General features: G+C 32.2%; 2 protein-coding genes across 3 annotated transcripts in view; both read right to left on the reverse strand.

Annotated features, from left to right (window-relative positions):
• The window catches only part of LOC139498255 (solute carrier organic anion transporter family member 5A1-like), an 85,387-nt gene that overhangs the window by 41,601 nt on the left and 25,800 nt on the right, over positions 1–17,986 (reverse strand). Inside the window, exon 1 of one of the 2 annotated variants that reach the window (XM_071286625.1) lies at positions 5,750–5,868. The exons of the other annotated variant lie outside the window; for it this stretch is intronic. The gene's annotated coding sequence lies outside the window, so the exon portion shown is untranslated. Of the gene's footprint in view, positions 1–5,749; positions 5,869–17,986 lie in introns of those variants that run through there. 2 annotated transcript variants of the gene reach the window in all.
• On the reverse strand, positions 14,039–17,894 carry LOC139497572 (fibrinogen-like protein A). Its single transcript, XM_071285803.1, has 4 exons — positions 17,760–17,894; positions 16,220–16,316; positions 15,645–15,809; positions 14,039–14,253 (listed from the first exon to the last, which is right to left on the reverse strand). The coding sequence occupies exons 1-4, from the start codon at positions 17,892–17,894 to the stop codon at positions 14,039–14,041; spliced, it is 612 nt and encodes a 203-aa protein (XP_071141904.1).

A 17,986-nucleotide genomic window follows, 5' to 3' on the forward strand; every position in this document is an offset into this window, starting at 1 on the left:
ATTTAGATTAATGTTATCAGGAAATAAACAAGATGTTTTTTTATTTATAAACTAGCTTCATTATAAAAATAAAATGTATCAGATCTATTTGTAAACATGTAGTGCACTTTTTACATACATGTACCCAGTGAGTGACATCCAATTAGATACAAATGTATATATCTCTCAAATAAAACATTCTTTATTTAATGTCATTTAAATTAAATTTTTATCAGAAGTTCAGCAATACAAATGTGACACTTGGCTAAAAATTTAGCATCATTCTTCACGTTTTAATATTACTGTACATGTGGCGTGGATTCATTAATATTCTTTGGATACCAATTTTTGTGGATTTTGTTGGTACAGGGGAACAAGGACTTCAAAAATTCAACAAATCACAAATTTTATAAAAAAATAAATATATATACAGACTGAGACTATCAAACAACAAAATTAAATATCCCTGAAAATGCAAGTTTTCTTCAATCAACGAAAATTAGTGACCACGAAAATAAATGAATCCACAGTATGCAATTTGAACAAGAATGTGTCCATAGTACACGGATGCCCCACTCCCACTATCATTTTCTATGTTCAGTGGACCGTGAAATTGGGGTCAAAACTTTAATTTGGAATTAAAATTAGAAAGATCATATCATACATTGTCATAGGGAACATGTGTACTAAGTTTCAAGTTGATGTAACTTTTAACTTCATCAAAAACTACCTTGACCAAAAACTTTAACCTGAACTTTGCACTATCATTGTCTATGTTCAGTGGACCATGAAATTGGGGTCAAAACTATAATTTGGCATTAAAATTAGAAAGATCATATCATGGGGAACATGTGCATGATGTGTATTAAGTTTCAAGTTGATTGGGCTTCAGCTTCATCAAAAACTACCTCGACCAAAAACTTTAACCGGACGGACGAACGGAGGCACAGACCAGAAAACATAATGCCCCTCTACGATCGTAGGTGGGGCATAAAAACCAGTAAAATTGAAAACACCATCTTTTAAACTTTGAATAACCTCAACATTATAAAACAAAGAATTACATCACTAAAACAAAACATATGAACTAAAAAGAATCTCTACCTTGCACATGTGCTTTTGTTTTATCTTCTATTCACTGATAATGATGAACAAAGAACAATATTATGATAATATACCTGACAGTTTACATACATGTACTATATATCATGTATATATAATTTTACTTACTTACTTAATATACATTTTCCAATTATTTTTCAGGTTAATAAATTAGCAAAACCTTTAATCTTTTAATTGTCCTAATTGATCACTGACAACAAGATACATGTACATATGTACTGAGGGCAAAGTGTTGAATCTTCTTATTCAATCTTACAATTTCATTCATTGGTGAAAGTAAACACTCATCAGTCATATAAATAGGTAAACATTCGTACATGTACTGTATATAACTATATAGCTAGCTGCCAAAAATACTCTGCACTAGTTAGGTCAAATAAAAATATATGTGTGGTTCCAGTAACCCTACCGTCCCTACTTTTTCGGCTTAAAAATAGCCTACCCTAAAGATTTTATTGTCATTTTCATTAAGCACTGTTAAAGTCAGAATGTGGCTCTCATAGACTCAATGTAAAAAAAAACCATAAAATAAAAAAAATCCCTACCTACCTACCCCAACTTTTTTTCAGATGTAACTGGAACCACACATACTTTTTTATTTGGCCTTAGCATAATCTCAACTTTTAAATGGGGGATAAAAAAAAAAGGACAACTTGATTGACAAATTGCTGGGGGACTAGCTCAATAGGGAAGGGGGACAACAAAGTATACAATAACTTGAGAAGGAGCATATATTCCTGACCTTGCTAACATTTGTGATTAAATTCATCGATTTCTGAATCGATCCAAAGAACCAAATAATCTCCATGGATGTGAGATTTGCAAATACTTTTACCACTCAATGCATACCAATATCAGTGACTTACAAATGTACCAATCCTGGATCCCCTTATCACAAAATTCAACCAGTAAACTATAAGAAAAAGATTCAAATTCAATAGACTGTTTATTAGGGGGCTGGCCCATATAATCTCAAGAAATGAAATTGAGATGTGCCATTTATGCAATGATGATTAATTGCATATGGCCTGGACCTGCCACCAGTAATTCACTTTAAAATTAACCAAATCATAAACTTATACTTTTTTAAGAGGGGGGGCAATACCTTTTTTTTGTTAACCTGTTATGGCCCTTTTCAAGGTGTTGTTAACTGTTCTATATTCGAGCTCAATTTAAGCTGTTAACTGTTTTCAACCCACTTTGTTAACTGTAATCAGCATTTTTGCATTTTTTTTTAACTGTTTTTACTAAAATCGCAGTGTTGTTAACATGTTAACGGACCCCCTATTGCCCCCCTTTTTGAATACTTATGCCTTCTAAGCAGGATTCAATAACTGTGTAAGCTTAAGCCTAAGTCTTGACTTCATCAAGATGTCAAGAGACCGATGCAATTCATTATTAGTTACTTACTTAGTTCTCAGATTTTACCTACTGTCAACATGGTCAAAGAAAATCTTTACTATCAAAGAAAATCAATACTACTTACATGTACATGAAGCTTATATATACATGTTATAAATAATATGAAATTAATTGACTAGCAAAATTGCCACATTTTCTATTAATTCAATACTAAAACTGCTTTAAAATATATATAATTTTATATAATAAATATAAATATATATCTAAACTTACAACTAAACATATGCTCTAGTTATAAAGTATCACTTTTATTATCATCTGCATGCATGTGATCTTTTATCTACTAGTCTCCCTGATAAAGTGAACAGAGAACAAAATACAAACGAAATTATTACACAACAAGAGTTTCTCAACCTTGAATTGTCTATATAGATATCATATGTATAACTGTTCACTACAAATGTTGTTAGTACACTTGTGTGTACCCATTCTAAGTCCACTAAAATTGAGATCTCTAAAAGCAGTGGCCTTAAGATTTTGACCATTAAACTTTTCAGTTGGCCGATAGGATTTGTAATTTGTTTTTTACAATAGAAATAATAGTGAGAACCAGCAGATTTTCTTCACAGACTACTATGCATGGGAAAAAGATTTCAAGAAATCGGAAAGTGCATGTTGATTCTATACTTCCTGGCAGAGACATGTGAATCAATTCAAAATTTTAGTAAAAAGATGTATTCAAATGCATATAATTGCATACAGTCATGACAGTGTCAGACCAAAAATAAAATATTGTTTGTTTCCCCTCCAACCACCGACCCGGTGGAATCTCCGCGACTCGAAAAATTTTATTGGCCATTCTTGCCCCAAATTTTTTTTTTTGCTATGTTGGTTTTTGGTGATATCTTTCCGATGCTGTAGTAAAAGTGATCTTTCCGATGCTGTAGTAAACGTGATCAATCTACTTTGTCTTCGACTTCGAACAGGTTGGGCACAAGTCAGAAAATGTTGGATACGTGAATTCCCTGCTTTCACCTCTTGTGTAAACAAGACCAGTTTAAATGTGTTTTTATTTTTCAATTTATGGCATGAAATTTACAAAAGGGCACGTTTTACGTTATAACTGCATCAGTTGAATTTGTAAATACTTAAAGTATTCTAGGAACAACAAAACATATAAGTGAAGCCTTGTTTTTTCTAGAACTCGAAAAAACATGCAAATCTTTTGTTTAGGAATTAATTGACCAAGCTGCATGATCCAGGTGCAACTGAACATAACTGAATTAGGTTCACTGCTATTGAAAATTTTTATTCATTAAATTTTAATTCCCAAGTCATTAACATACATCTTTTTGTCATCTCATAATTGATGATCAAGGTATGAATTGGTAAACAGGAATTGTTTTGTTGTGAGTTATGCATCAAATTAGACTTGAAATAAGCTTGATTTTTATCTAATTAAACACTTGCTTTCATTACACAGATTGTTATCATATGAAGGATGTGTGCTTTTGTAGATTTCATACCATAAAATGAATAGGAAAAAGGAGGTCCCTGTATACTGTTTAACATCAGAAAACTGGGGTGTACACTGAATACAGGGAATACCCCACTTTTCTTGACTTATCTTACCTATTGAATTTTGTAAAAAATAGAAAAATTATTTCAAGAAATAAAATAAAATAATTTGCCTACCTACCTACCCATACCCTGATAACCATGATAACTTCAGTCGGGGAGGGGAAACACAGATATTTTTAATGTTGGCCTCATAAAAATATCTTTTCCTTTTAAAATTCTAATTTTTCTAAATTATCCAGAATATTATAAAAAATGTTTATAAATCATGTTTTGGCATGTGATGCGAAAATCTTCCTTTGAATGATAAGAAAATTATAGAGGGTCACCAGCTGCAGTTAGTCAATAGAAATCTAATTTAATAGTTATATAGATAACATTACAAACCAAAGTGACAAGTCCATGTTTAACATTATTTAAATAAAGACATGTTTTGCAAATCATTTTAACACTGACATTTGTAATCATTATTATGCAAGGTCAAATTTATGTAACATCATTTATACGAACTGGTGTACATGTTCATGTGAAACATGCATGGCAGACTTAGAGACTTGTTAAACATTTCCAGTAAAATATAAATTGTGTTTTAATTTTGAAGCCAGCTGACTAATAGCTATAGCAATTCAAATTCACTTTTTTATATTGACTAACTCGCAGTGGTGGATCCAGCCATTTTAAAAAGGGGGGTTCCCAACCCAGAGTAAAGGTGGGGTTCCAATTATATGCTCATATTCAAATGCATTGATCGGCCAAAAAAAGGGGGGGTTCCAACTCCCGGAACCCCCCCCCCTGGATCCGCCACTGCAGTTGCGTCAGTAATGCTTTTCTTTATTTGAGCTTCTAATCCATTTTGTCTTCAGGAAATAACCAATGACCAATGTCAATCAGTCAATTTGAAGCCAAAAATTTATCAGTGCATCAAAACTTCAGAAGCTGCATGAAAAAAAGATATTAAAAAAGCTTTCATATTTCATATGTAATTCCAAAACATTAAATTATGAAGATATTTTTATTTAAAGACAAACCAGGTTTTGAAGCATAGTCAAAATATATATGAATGACAAAGTATTTATTTTCTTTGGTGCCTTTCACAGGAATACGTCCAAGCAAAATTTAAATAGCCTTTCAAGATCAGGATTTTATAATTATTTGGACTAGAAGCAGAAAGAATTGTTTGAGATTTTTTAGTCATATAATTTTGCAAACCCTGTTTTTTTTTCTCCTGTCAGATGTGAATATGGTGAACATCTGTAAGATTTTGTATGATTAAATTTGGTTAAACACATTGGATATATTTTGCAAAATTCCTGAAAAAAGCTAAAATCTAGTACAAATAGATAATGTATTTATTTCCTCATCTGCTCATCCAAAAAAAAAATCGACCTCTCACAACCATTTTGTACAATTTTGAATAATTTTATTCAGTAAAATATTTTAAATAATAAAATTTGTACTACTCATAGCGATTTAATTAAAACATTGCACGGTGTCTAAATATCTGAACACGACAATTTAAATGTGCTCTGTTTATATCCAAAAAACGTGCATTGTTTTTAAAATTGAGAATTTAAATACCCGATTCGCTCGAATGCTCACAAATCAAAACATCCAGCACTCTGACAGATATGCACAATACTTCTCTGAACACTTTTAACGATTTAAAATTGCAACCATTCAATCCGTTATATATAAATATTTCTCTTACCTGTTGGAAATGAATGAAGCTGTGATAATATTGTCTTGGGAATGCAACAGATTTTCTCTTTCATCGATAACATGCACTTTTCATGACTTCTAATGAGATTTCTATCGCTGTATCTGATTGGATCGGTGTAATGTCATGTGATGGAAATGGTATTAGAGGTAGAATCGGTCCTTGAGTAGCTCGGCCTGTATTCCTTTTTAATTGCATAGACAGAAAGGTTGAGGACAATTTTGAAAACGCAATTAACGCTGTAGCTCGACGAAAAACAAAACATTAACGTCACGGTACCCAAATTGCACCGAGTACCCAAATTGTACTTTTATCGAACATTCTTAAAAAGTTTGAGACTAAACAATTTGTATTTGGATTATTTGACATTATAAACGTCTTACGAAATAGTTGAAAATATTCAAATACACACTAAACAATTTAGGTACTCCTCATAATGATATCATGGATGGTTTAGAGCCTACTTGATTCAACCCCATTTTTCTATGACTCAATAAGGATTAAAAATCAAATTGGTGTACTTTTAAAATAAAGAAGGACTACAAAATTAACACAGTATGGAAAATTTTTTTTCGTGATCATAAAAAAAAACTTAGATGAAAAAACTGTCAAAATAGGTGCAATATGGGAACCGTCACGTTACAGGCTCTGTCTCTCTCTCTTTTTGGAGTTATTACATAGGGAGATTACATTTTACCTTTTTTAAGAGTTTAGTTTTTAATCTATACAGTATTCATCCGGTTTTCTGCTGTTATCAGTATATTGTCAAAGATAACTCAAGTTAGTATATTGTTAAACTTTTCCTATAGTATATTATGTCATGTGATGATATGGAATATGTGTGCTCATTTTAAGACATTCGTGTATACATATGCAAATGTTTAACTCGAGGAGAGCCGCGTGACGGCGAGTATCAAAGGCGGCCGATTTATAAATCCGTCATTTGTCGATGGCGAAAAAAAATTAAAAGTTTGTTTTGAGTGTCTTTCATAGTTTGTTAATTAAGAAAATAACAAGAATCGAACAATATTATTGTAATAAATTGTGTTCGTTCATTGTTTTAGTACAGGTCATGAGACACGGCTGAGTAAACAGCTAGATAATTTTTTAAGGGGATGCGTTTTACTTTCGCATAAGATTTCTGTGAGTATTTAATGTTTGTGATACTTTATTTAACAACACCTCTGCTGTTTCTTTGATATTCAAAGGAGAATAATAAGAAATTTAATATCAGTCCGCTATTATATCTTAATTATCATCAACTGTGACCCTTAAATTTCAATAGAAGTTAGATGCACAAGATATGTCACTAATAGCGGAACATTTTATATTTCCGTAGAAACTGAGTACCTTCCAGTTGTTGTGATATATTTATACTAATTATTCATATTTCAAATCTATTGTCTTCTACTCTTTTTTTTTTTTTATTAAAAATATAAATGTTCCATTATCTATAGATATAGGAAGATGTGGTGTGAGTGCCAATGAGACAACTCGCCTTCCAAATAACAATTTAAAAAAGTAAACCATTATAGGTCAATGTACGGCCTTCAACACGGAGCCTTGACTCACACCGAACAAACGGGAAAACCAACGTTCTAACCTATATAAAAAAAAACCGAGAAACGAAAAACGCGTATAAATTACATAAACAAACGACAACTACTGTACATCAGATTCCATTATTTATACATATAGATTAGACTGTTGGTTTTGCCGTTTGAATAGTTTTACACTATAGTCATTTTGGGGGCCCTTTATAGTTTGCTGTTCGGTGTGACCCGTGTCACACCGTGTTGAAGGCCGTACCTTGACCTACAATGGTTAATTTTATAAATTGTTACTTGGATGGAGAGTTGTCTCATTGGCACCCATACCACATCTTCCTATATCTGTAGATGTTTAATTTGTCACAAAGAAGTTTTGAGTTATCCTCCTTAGTTCATATTTCAAATACGCATCAACATCAATGATATAGGTGTTTTGGTCAAGTTATTCTTGTCACGGAATAGAAGTTCCTTCATAATATAAGTTCCAAAAGGAAAAAATATTCTGGAATATTATTTCCACAGGAATAAATATTACAGTAAATGTTCCTAACGGAATACATGGTATAGAAAAGTTGTTCCAACAGGAATAGATATTATGTCAATGTTTACAACAAAGTTTCCATTTCCTTCTGTTAGGAGGAACAAACATACGTTGACAGGTCGCTGTCTCGTTCACTCATACATAGTAACTTTTGTTATTCATATATGAAGGACATATGGGAAGATACTCTTTCATCTGTTAAAAAGAAGGAATAAAATGGACAAGGAAAAGGAATTGAATTACATAAATGGTTTAAAGCCGCAAGCCAATGATTGGCTTAAAAGTTGTACAATTTACAGTAAGCAGTTCCAATATCACTACCAGTCAAAAAATATAAATGAAAAACAAGTATGGTATAAACCTGCAGCAACAAACGACACCACTGAATTGAAGGCTCCTGATTAACTGTTGGCTTTTCCAGGCATTGGTTTTCTATTTAGTGTTTTGTGGACTGTTAAATTGTTCTTTTCGACGTTTTTCGATTTTTGTTCCTATAACTATATAACCAGGTTTGTACCAACATGAGCAACACGACGGATGTCAAATGTGGAGCAGGATCAGCTTACCATTCCAGCACGCATGAGGTCACCCCCCTGTTTTTTGTTGGGTTCGTGTTGCTTAGTTTTTTGTGTTCACGGCATTGTTTTGATTTGTGGACGACTTTTTTTCTTTTCGCTGTTTTTTTTTTTGTTGTTGTTATTGCTATGTCTTTGTAGGTTTGTCTTCGATTTATATGAGTATGAATATCCTTTTCGTATCTTCCGTCTACTTTTCGGGACAGAAACAAGCATAATTTGTCGGAATTAGGCAGGTTTGCGGGCTTTAAACTTTACCGAACCTGGAACAGTGGTGTAACAACATACACCGTATAAGAACAAACTGTAAATATGTTGTTATCTGTACCACAGGGGCTATTATTCCACGTCTACTTATTTTCATACCGTAGTAACTAAACGCAATGTTACAGTACCCTGCCGATATGAACTTATCATGTTCTTACTCTAATATCGGTGGTTGGACTTCACATGCAGAAGATTTCTTTCAGCAAAGATATAAGCTGTACAGATGGAAACGACTTTGCGCAATGCACCCAGTTTAATTTAATTCATACATAATTTCCATGTTGAAATAAAACTTGAAATGAGGGTCTAGGTGGGGCTCTTATAAGTTCGTATTCTATATTTTTTTACGGCTAAATTTCTCTATCATTTATACATTTTCTCCATCTTTACCTCTTCTATATATTTTAGCACCTAATTATTCACTTACTTTATTTCATTCAATTTTTTTCTTTCTTTTCTCTTTATTTTAGCACCCCATTATTCACTTACTATCTATTCTTCATTTTGTGGGTCTACTTTTCTGCAGTATTGGCCCATTATTCTCTATTCTGTAAACCCTCCTATTAAAATAAACTTGGAACTTACTTTCGCCCAAAAAAATGGAAGACACAGTGATTGGACAATAAAAAAATAGCTATTACCCCACCGATAACGATATATATATCAAGCAAAAAAGATGTGTCAAGGAAACATCCAAACCGTAAGTGGTCAAGTAACATCAAGCCAAGTAAACATGTGCAATAATCCAAAATTGTACGACAGCCTCCTGATACATACAGCACACCTGCAGGATCAAATGTATCTACTTTGAAGCAACTCACAGAGTCCCACTACATAACAATTGAAGAATGTGTAGTCAATTATCCTATGGTAAGTTATCAGAAAGTTTTGGTAGTTTCTTTAATACGTTGGAGATTTGTTTGCCCCACCTACTCTAGTAGAAGGAATTATGTTTTCTGGATATTTGTTAATTTGTAATCTTTTTATCTATTTATAGTAGAATTTGTAGACATGAGAATTGTATTGAACGCAAATATCAAAATTAATGTTCGTCTTATATTTGTTGGTCAGACCCAGACGTGAATTTCTTGACCTACGTAAACAAGTAGGTGCATATGGGAAGTGATAATCAGAAAAGAGGTAAAAATTTCTCTGAATTCAGAATTTGGTTATTTCCATGATTTTATTAATGCCAAAACTGCACAACACCAGGTTTCGCAATAATTAAAGCTTTCATTCATATTTTCAGTAGTGATTTTATCTTTATTGCAATCAACATATTTAAATACTGTTAACATAATACATTTAATAATAAATGAAGAAATTTATGGCAGGTTTTTATTCAATATACCCAACTATATCAGTCCTATTCAGGACCGATAACTCTGTCGATAGATATTATCGGGTATACAATATTGTTGAAACCAGATCAATACGTCTCTGTTGGAATGACTGTATACAATAACTCTTTTTTTTTTACACAAGTTAAACTTTATATCGATTCATTAATTTTGAATGCCTGGATTTAGCTTTAAATATTGAATTAAAAAAAATAACAATAAAATCATATGCAATGAAATTCATTTAAATTAAAATTTGAATCCGAATATTTCTTTGAAATAGTTATAGAAACATATAAATATTTGGATGTCTTTTAAGCAAAAAATATTTTTTTAAAGAAATTTTCATAATATTCATATTTTCTTAAAGTTTATAATGAAACATACTTCTTCTGACTTGACACGGGAAAGAGAACATATTTATTTGCATAGAATAGTATAGAATATTTATCTATTATAATTGGGCATTTTTTTTTTTTTTTTCTCTTGGGATGAAAACATTTTGTTTTTGTTTTTAAAGGAATGTATAAATATATTTCTAAAGAAAGATAAAGTATGCAGAAAACAGGAAAAACACCTTTAAAAAAAAGAAGAGAAAATTTTCATTATAAATATTGTAAACTATTTTCCGGTAACAGTATATCCTGGATGAATATCTGTCAAAATAAATGTTCCCGTGTCACACTTAAAATAATATTTTTTTTTATTAAGAAATTTTGAGATCAATGATATCGAAATATCACTAAAGGAAAATAACAGAAACATCAAACATTCTACATGAAAAATTCAATATAATCTAGAAAAGTCTTACTACAGAAATCCTTGATTTGATGCAACATTTCCATATAACGGTCATTTTCAAAAAATGTCGAATTTTCAGTACACCCATGCTAATTTTTTTATTTCTAATGGAAATTTCAGTTGTAATGGTTTAAATGAAAGCTTGTCGGATTTGTGATTCAGAACATTAATAATAAACACACCTTACATCTATTTTGATAAGATTAAACTGCATTTAAGTCCGATTTTGGGGGTATTTGTGTGCGTACATTGTCAGAAAAACACATCTCAAATGATTTTTTTCCGATTTTCTGATCGCCTTGATATCTGCAAAAGGGACTTTTTAAGAACGTTAATTATAATTCTAACGAAAAATCGTAGCTTCTTTATCATTGTATGTATAATAACAGATTATCTACAAACTAAATTCAATCAGCGTACAGGAGGTTCATGTCTATCCTGTTACCGCTACTTAAATCAGTCGTTAAATTATTCTCCCTATAAATATTGAATCAATCAGTGTTGATTTCAAAAATGCAAAGTAATCTTTACATTTAAAACGCCTCGTTTCTTGAACGACAGTGTAGAGAAAAGAAATTTCAAGACATTTAGTGAAAAAAATAGAGTGTACTTTTTTTCATGTCTATATATATATGCTGTTACCAACCATTTTGATTAATTACACTAACAGTATGGTTGTAAAAAGTTCAATAACGTGTTGGAAACCAAATTCACAATAGAAAACCATAATCACTTCACCAAAGGGAGTAGTACTGTTATTTCACAACAGCAATCAAAAACGAAGAAATTTGTCTATCCTGTTATGTCTATCCTGTTACTATGGTTACTATGGTTACAGTAACAGGATAGACAATTATAGACAAAAACGTCGTTAAAGTTTTTATCAATTTATTATATTAAATTAAATCAATTCATTTGAAAGTTCACGTTTCAAATAAGTTCCCAAATGAACCCCGGAAATTTATCTCCTGATTTGATGAGTTAGTGCTTATATAAGCATGGGTCATATTTTAAATATTGTATATAAGTATAGGTCATTCTTTATTAAATATTTATATAACTATAGATACTGAATTTCAGTGAATGTTATATTAAAATGGGTACGTTTTTTGAGGCAAAAATGGCACACCCCTACCAAAAAAATATCGAAGTTACCCCCCGTGGTACTAAGTCAGGAATCTGATGTTCAGTAGATGTCGTTTGTTGGTGTGGTTCATTATTGTTTCTCGTTTTATTTATATAGACTAGACCGTTAGGTTTTCCGTTTGAATGGTTACTAGTATTTTTTGGGGGCCCTTTATAGCTTGCTGTTCTGTGTAAATCAAGACTCCGTGTTGAAGACCGTACTTTGACCTATAATGATTGTTTTTTTTTATAAATTGTGACTTAGATGGAGATTTGTCGCATTGGCACTCAAACCACAACTTCTTATATCTAGTCTAAAAAGTTATCAAAGGAACCAGGATTATAATTTAGTACGCCTTACGCAAATGTCAACTATGATTTTCACACTATGCTCGGAGAAAACCACCTTCCTTCGATAGGAAAACTGAAAATCCTAGTTAATAAAGATTGAAGTCGAGCGCACCCGCATTAGCGGGGTTCGAACTCACAACCTCAGTGGTCGAGTGGTCTAGAGCGCTGGACATAAAAATATAACTTCAATAGTCGTAGTGTTACCTTGTCACGGAAGGCGAATCTAGAGATAGACATGACAAAAATTTGTCAGCAGAAAATCTAACTTTAACACTGTTTGGTGTAATTTTCAGAATTATATAAATAATTGTATTAACCATGTATCTATGTCACTCTGAGATCCAGTGGGTATATATATTTGTATGGTTTGTCACTTGTTTAGACATTTTTGTATGATATTTTTTGGTCTTTTGGAAAATGTTGTTTTTGCTGTATTTAGACCCTTCAATACCGAAATTTGTTTTACATGCACACGTATAAAAATTGCGGGTTTTATCCAACGCAATCATAGGTTTGAACGTAGTTTTCAATTTAGACTTGTTTATATATATATAACTCGTCTAAACATCAACCAAACAATGTTAGATCTGTTAATTTGCTTTCGCAAATTTTTTTGTTCTTCCCTCGCCGGGATTCGAACCCATGCTACTGAGATATCGTGACACCAAATCGCCTGCACTGTATAGCCGTCCCGCTAGACCACACGACCACCTGGTCTTCAGTATGTGTATATATATATATATAATTTCAAAGGTCGGTTGTTTTCTCCGGGAACACCGGAATCCTCCACCAATAAATACTGGCTGACATAAAATAGCTTAAAAATTGGATCTTACAAGAGGCGTTCAAACACCAACAATCAATAAATCAATCAATTAATCAATTAATCTATTTCCAAATGTTCATCCCTGTCATCCTGTTATAGCAATTTTTCTATTTTTTCATGTGATAGAAATCACTAACAAAATTGCTATAAACCATCATGTAAGCAAACGAAAACCTACCATAATGTTTTGACAATGCGAGAAAAATGAGCTAGCTAAGTCTAACGTAAATATATCCATGCTAGATGAGATAATTCTCCAACTCTCACAAGAGACCAACAATGACAAAGAAATTAACAACTATAGGTCACCGTACGGCCTTCAACAATGAGCAAAGCCCATTACGCATAGTCATCTATAAAAGGCCCCGATATGACATGTAAAACAATTCAAACGAGAAAACTAACGGCCTTATTTATGTACAAAAAATGAACGAAAAACAAATATGTAACACATAAACAAACGACAACCACTGACTTACAAGCTCCTGACTTGGGACAGGCACATACATACATACATACTGTTGCGGAGTTAAACATGTTAGCGGGATCCTAACCCTCCCCTGACCTGGGACAGTGATATAACAGTACAACATGTAAGTCAATCAATGTTTTTTTGAATTCCCTTCATTCATGATTCAAAATAACATTGGATGAAACGCATGCATTGCAAACCATGTATATTTCTTTAGATAGCAGTGGCGGATGCAGGAATTTTCGAAAGGGGGGGTGCTAGCCCAGGGCAAAGGGGGGTGCAGGGGGGGTGCAAACATATGTCCCGATTCAAATGCATTGATCGGCCAAAATAAAGGGGGGGTGCGGACCCCCGGAACCCCCCCCTCTGGATCCGCCACTGGATAGTAACATGGCGAAATAATTCATATAAGGAATATGTAAATATTTTTTATTAGATCTTCCGTATCATCATCACCGACGTCTTCGCGTAATGACCACTCATATGATACCATCTCCATTTATCTTTAGTTGGCGTGTTTAGAGAACTATGAGAACAATTTTTAAACCACCAGGGTCCATAAGTTTTTGCGCAGTTGGAACTACTTATATCATTATCCCTGTCAACAGTACCGAATTTCATTCCATTGCTGTAGATCAATGAATCTCCTTAAATTGAAATATATTAAGGAAGGAGAAAGTCTACAACTGTTTAAATAAAAACATTTCTTATTCTACAGATATTAATTCTCAGTTTATGTGGTTGTTAAGTAATAAAGACACTGATGTATGCAAAAGTATAGCTAAGTACCTAAACATGTGTTTTTTACTTAGTATAAAAGTGTGAATTTTTTGTTTACTGCTTATAACATGTATAATGTAAAATAATTACTTATATTTTTACACTAGAGTTACAACACTTGGAACACATATACTTTGATACTTGTGTAGTATTAATTTTAGTTAAGATTGTTTCTGGTAAATGTTATTCTTTGTTGTATCTATGCTATAATGATTATGTTCATAAAAATAATAAAATTATCGTATTTCGTATATCATCTGTATTATTTTAAAAGTATCACACAATTATATAGCGAAACTCGACAAGACATTATAGTATATGATCGTAATTTATATTGGAAGAAAACATATCTATTAAATCACAATAATGTAAAGAAATTATATGCCGTAATCTTTTAAGTGAGAAAAAAAAAATTAGATCAATTTTAATGATATCACTTACCCGCATTTCTATCCAAATTCATCAGCATGTGACGTGATGATGCATGTATTATAACTTACCGTCATTTAAGCTTTATTCCCAAATGTTGTACTTGAATGCTGGAACAATCCTCATCTTTCCCTATGATGTTTCATTTTTAACAACAAATATCTAAACTTCGTTCAGGCTTTTACTCCTAGATCAGTCGTTATCCTGCACTGAAATGCTTCATCTTTATAATTATTAACTTACCATCATCTTAAATAACTCCACGAAGCGTCCTCTTGTACTTAGATTTTGCATCTCCATTGCCTTTACCTACATTTCAGGTAAATGTCAAACTCCGTCGCTTGTACTTATATGCTGCATTTTCAAAATCAATTGCCTTACCTGCAAGGCTGCTATGTATTCCATTCATCAGTTTGTGATGTTTCAATGTCCTAGTAGATCAAAACACATTTTACGTGGATTTCCGCGTCAACCTCACATTTTCATTTAGTACTTCGAGTATCTTACCTGAAATTCCACTATTATCCGTAAACGACAGCTTGTTTTGTGATTTTGCATCTCTAACAACAATTGTCCTATTGGCATCACTGGTAAACCCTCTAATCGTCAGCTTATACTGTGACTTTGAATCTTAAACAACATTTGTCTTAACTGTATCACCGCTTTAATGGCGATAAACAGCTTGTTTTGTTATGGTACATCTCTAAAATTATCTTACCTGCATCACCGATCAAATCCTTGATCGTCAACTTACATTATGATGGTGTATCTGTAACAAAAATTGTCCTTCTTGGATAACCGCTTGCATTGTTAACAACAAATATCGTACCTGCATCACCGCTATAACCTCCAATTGTCAGCTTGTAATGTGAGATTTTATCTCCAACAACAAATGTCTTATATTTAGCATAATACTTGTTGTTGCTTTTATCAGTGAGGTCTATTCTCAACTCGTATGCACCACTGGACGTCAAACGGTGAACATGCTTGTTGCCTAAATACAGACGTAAAAGTAACGAGTAAGGTGTTTTCATATTACGATTTAAAACCTATTTTGAGTATTTGACAAACCGACGAATTAACAAAGTTTATAGGTTGTTTTTAATTATTTGAGGATGATAGCTTTACTGTCATCATTTCTAACAAAAATTGAATGAGAACATGTCACCTGTTCAAAGGCACAAGATTGCTACATGTATGCATATCTATTTTCACACTAATGACAGTTAAGGAAGATCGCTTGCTAGTTAAAGAAAACAACATTTGTTTTCTACCAGAAACACAACAAAGCTATCCAATTATTAAAATCGATTATTGTAAATAAAAAAAAAGAATTGGCTTTGCAGACGCTTTAATCATCTAATACTTATTGGTTATACATGTATATGTTTCAAATTTACATACCAAGCCAATATTCTCCATTGACGTTACCGAACCCATTTTCGCATTCTGTCCAAGATCTCTGGAAGTTAACAGTATCGTCATATCTTTTCTGGATAATCTTCAATGAAGTAATGAGATAAAAATTTTATGAAAGATATTAATATTGTGTGCTAATGAGTGGTTTACTAGTATCAAAACTTTCAAAAAGACAACACACAATAATATCTTTCAAACCACATTAGAATAAAAAAAAAAATATCCATTTTGATTTTTGGAATTCTGTTACATTTTGTTAATTGTGGTCGTTGGCAAAATGGCGATAGGAATCAGTGTCATTACATATTTGAATGTATTACTTTTGCTGGATATCTAATTTAATACTAGTATATGTCCTTTAAAAAGACAACAAACACCAAGATCTTTCAAATAAGGCACTCATTTAATTGTAATGATACATAGTTATTATCATTAGTCATGCTAGTGGCCAATAAACTTTAGCTCTCATCTGACGACTAGTGTAAAATTTATCTTTAAACTGAGACGAGTGCTAACGCGCCTAATGAGTGTCTTATATATATCAGTATAAAGACGTTACTTTACGCATCACAGTTTGATGTATGTAGATAAAGAGTTTTTCTTATTCGTGATGTGATTGTAATATATAGATATACTTTGCAACCCTAAATGAAATTTTGCCATAGTTAGTATGTTAAGAAAGCATTTTTTGTCAATTTTTGTTTTGCCTTGTCTGTCAAAATTCTCAATAAAAAAATTATAAAAGTTAATTTATGTTTTCTGATTTACTTTGTATAGATATATAAATTATGATACACAGTTATTCAATGTTTACTAGTATACTGAATGTACATTTAACTCTTTATGTAGTCTTTTGAAAACGGCGTACAACATCGAAAGACAGTAGTAGTTTATTTTCCTTTGCTTTGAATCGCTGGCACTTAATTTATGTTGCATTCTTTTGTTTAATTCATACTCACAACATAATACAAAATTCTTAGTATAGAAATAAAGGCAATAGTAGTATACCGCTGTTCAAAACTCATAAATCCATGGACAAAAAACAAAATCGGGGTAACAAACTAAGAGACTTCATAGTGAGCCTGATGAGAACAGTTTGACTGCCCCTATGGTATCTTTCGTCCCTCTTTGATATACATTGATTTAAGAATTGAATGCTTCTTTATGTAAATTCTTTGGGTTGTTAAAGCGTTGACCGAAGTACATTTTCTATGAAGCTCGCGCGCGGAAGCGCATCATACAAAAATGTACGCACGTTCAACGCTTTTACATGAAATTACTAATAAAAGCATTCAATACTTATTATTACATTTTTCGCTATGATAATGAAAACACGATTCCTATCCTGTTTTCCTTGCGTTTGCATGCACTTTATTGTGGAAACGTGTGTCATCATGTATGTTTCAATTCATGTAATTCATTTCAGAACAAAGAATGACGTGAGATTGCTACTAACTAATCAGAATAACGTATAGGCTGAAACATAATATAATGTAATTATCTTATATTTGAAAAAAGAACGTACCGTCCATCCCCCACCATCTGTTTCCATGTCACAATAAGCTTTTACTCCTTCTGTTTTCTTAGGAAATATTTGGTAGACACCAGAGGTTGCTCTATATTTCTTAATCTCAGCGCAGTCCTTTGCAGACCCCCACATATCCCTGCAATTTATAGTCATGACAGTTTTATATATTTGATATAAACAAACATCTCTATTGAACGTAACAATATTTATTTTCATATTTAAAT

The sequence above is a fragment of the Mytilus edulis genome, chromosome 12, assembly GCF_963676685.1.
Source record: "Mytilus edulis chromosome 12, xbMytEdul2.2, whole genome shotgun sequence".
NCBI classification, from domain to species: Eukaryota; Metazoa; Mollusca; class Bivalvia; order Mytilida; family Mytilidae; genus Mytilus; species Mytilus edulis.

What these genes read in the sequence shown, in the direction of transcription:
- LOC139497572 (XM_071285803.1), bottom strand. Translation starts at nt 17,894, where the DNA reads ATGTGGGGGTCTGCAAAGGACTGCGCTGAGATTAAGAAATATAGAGCA. An exon ending in CAGATGGTGGGGGATGGACG is followed by an intron (nt 16,317 to 17,759) that starts GTACGTTCTTTT and finishes ACTTCATTGAAG; the next exon opens with ATTATCCAGAAAAGATATGA. An exon ending in CAATGGAGAATATTGGCTTG is followed by an intron (nt 15,810 to 16,219) that starts GTATGTAAATTT and finishes GTCTGTATTTAG; the next exon opens with GCAACAAGCATGTTCACCGT.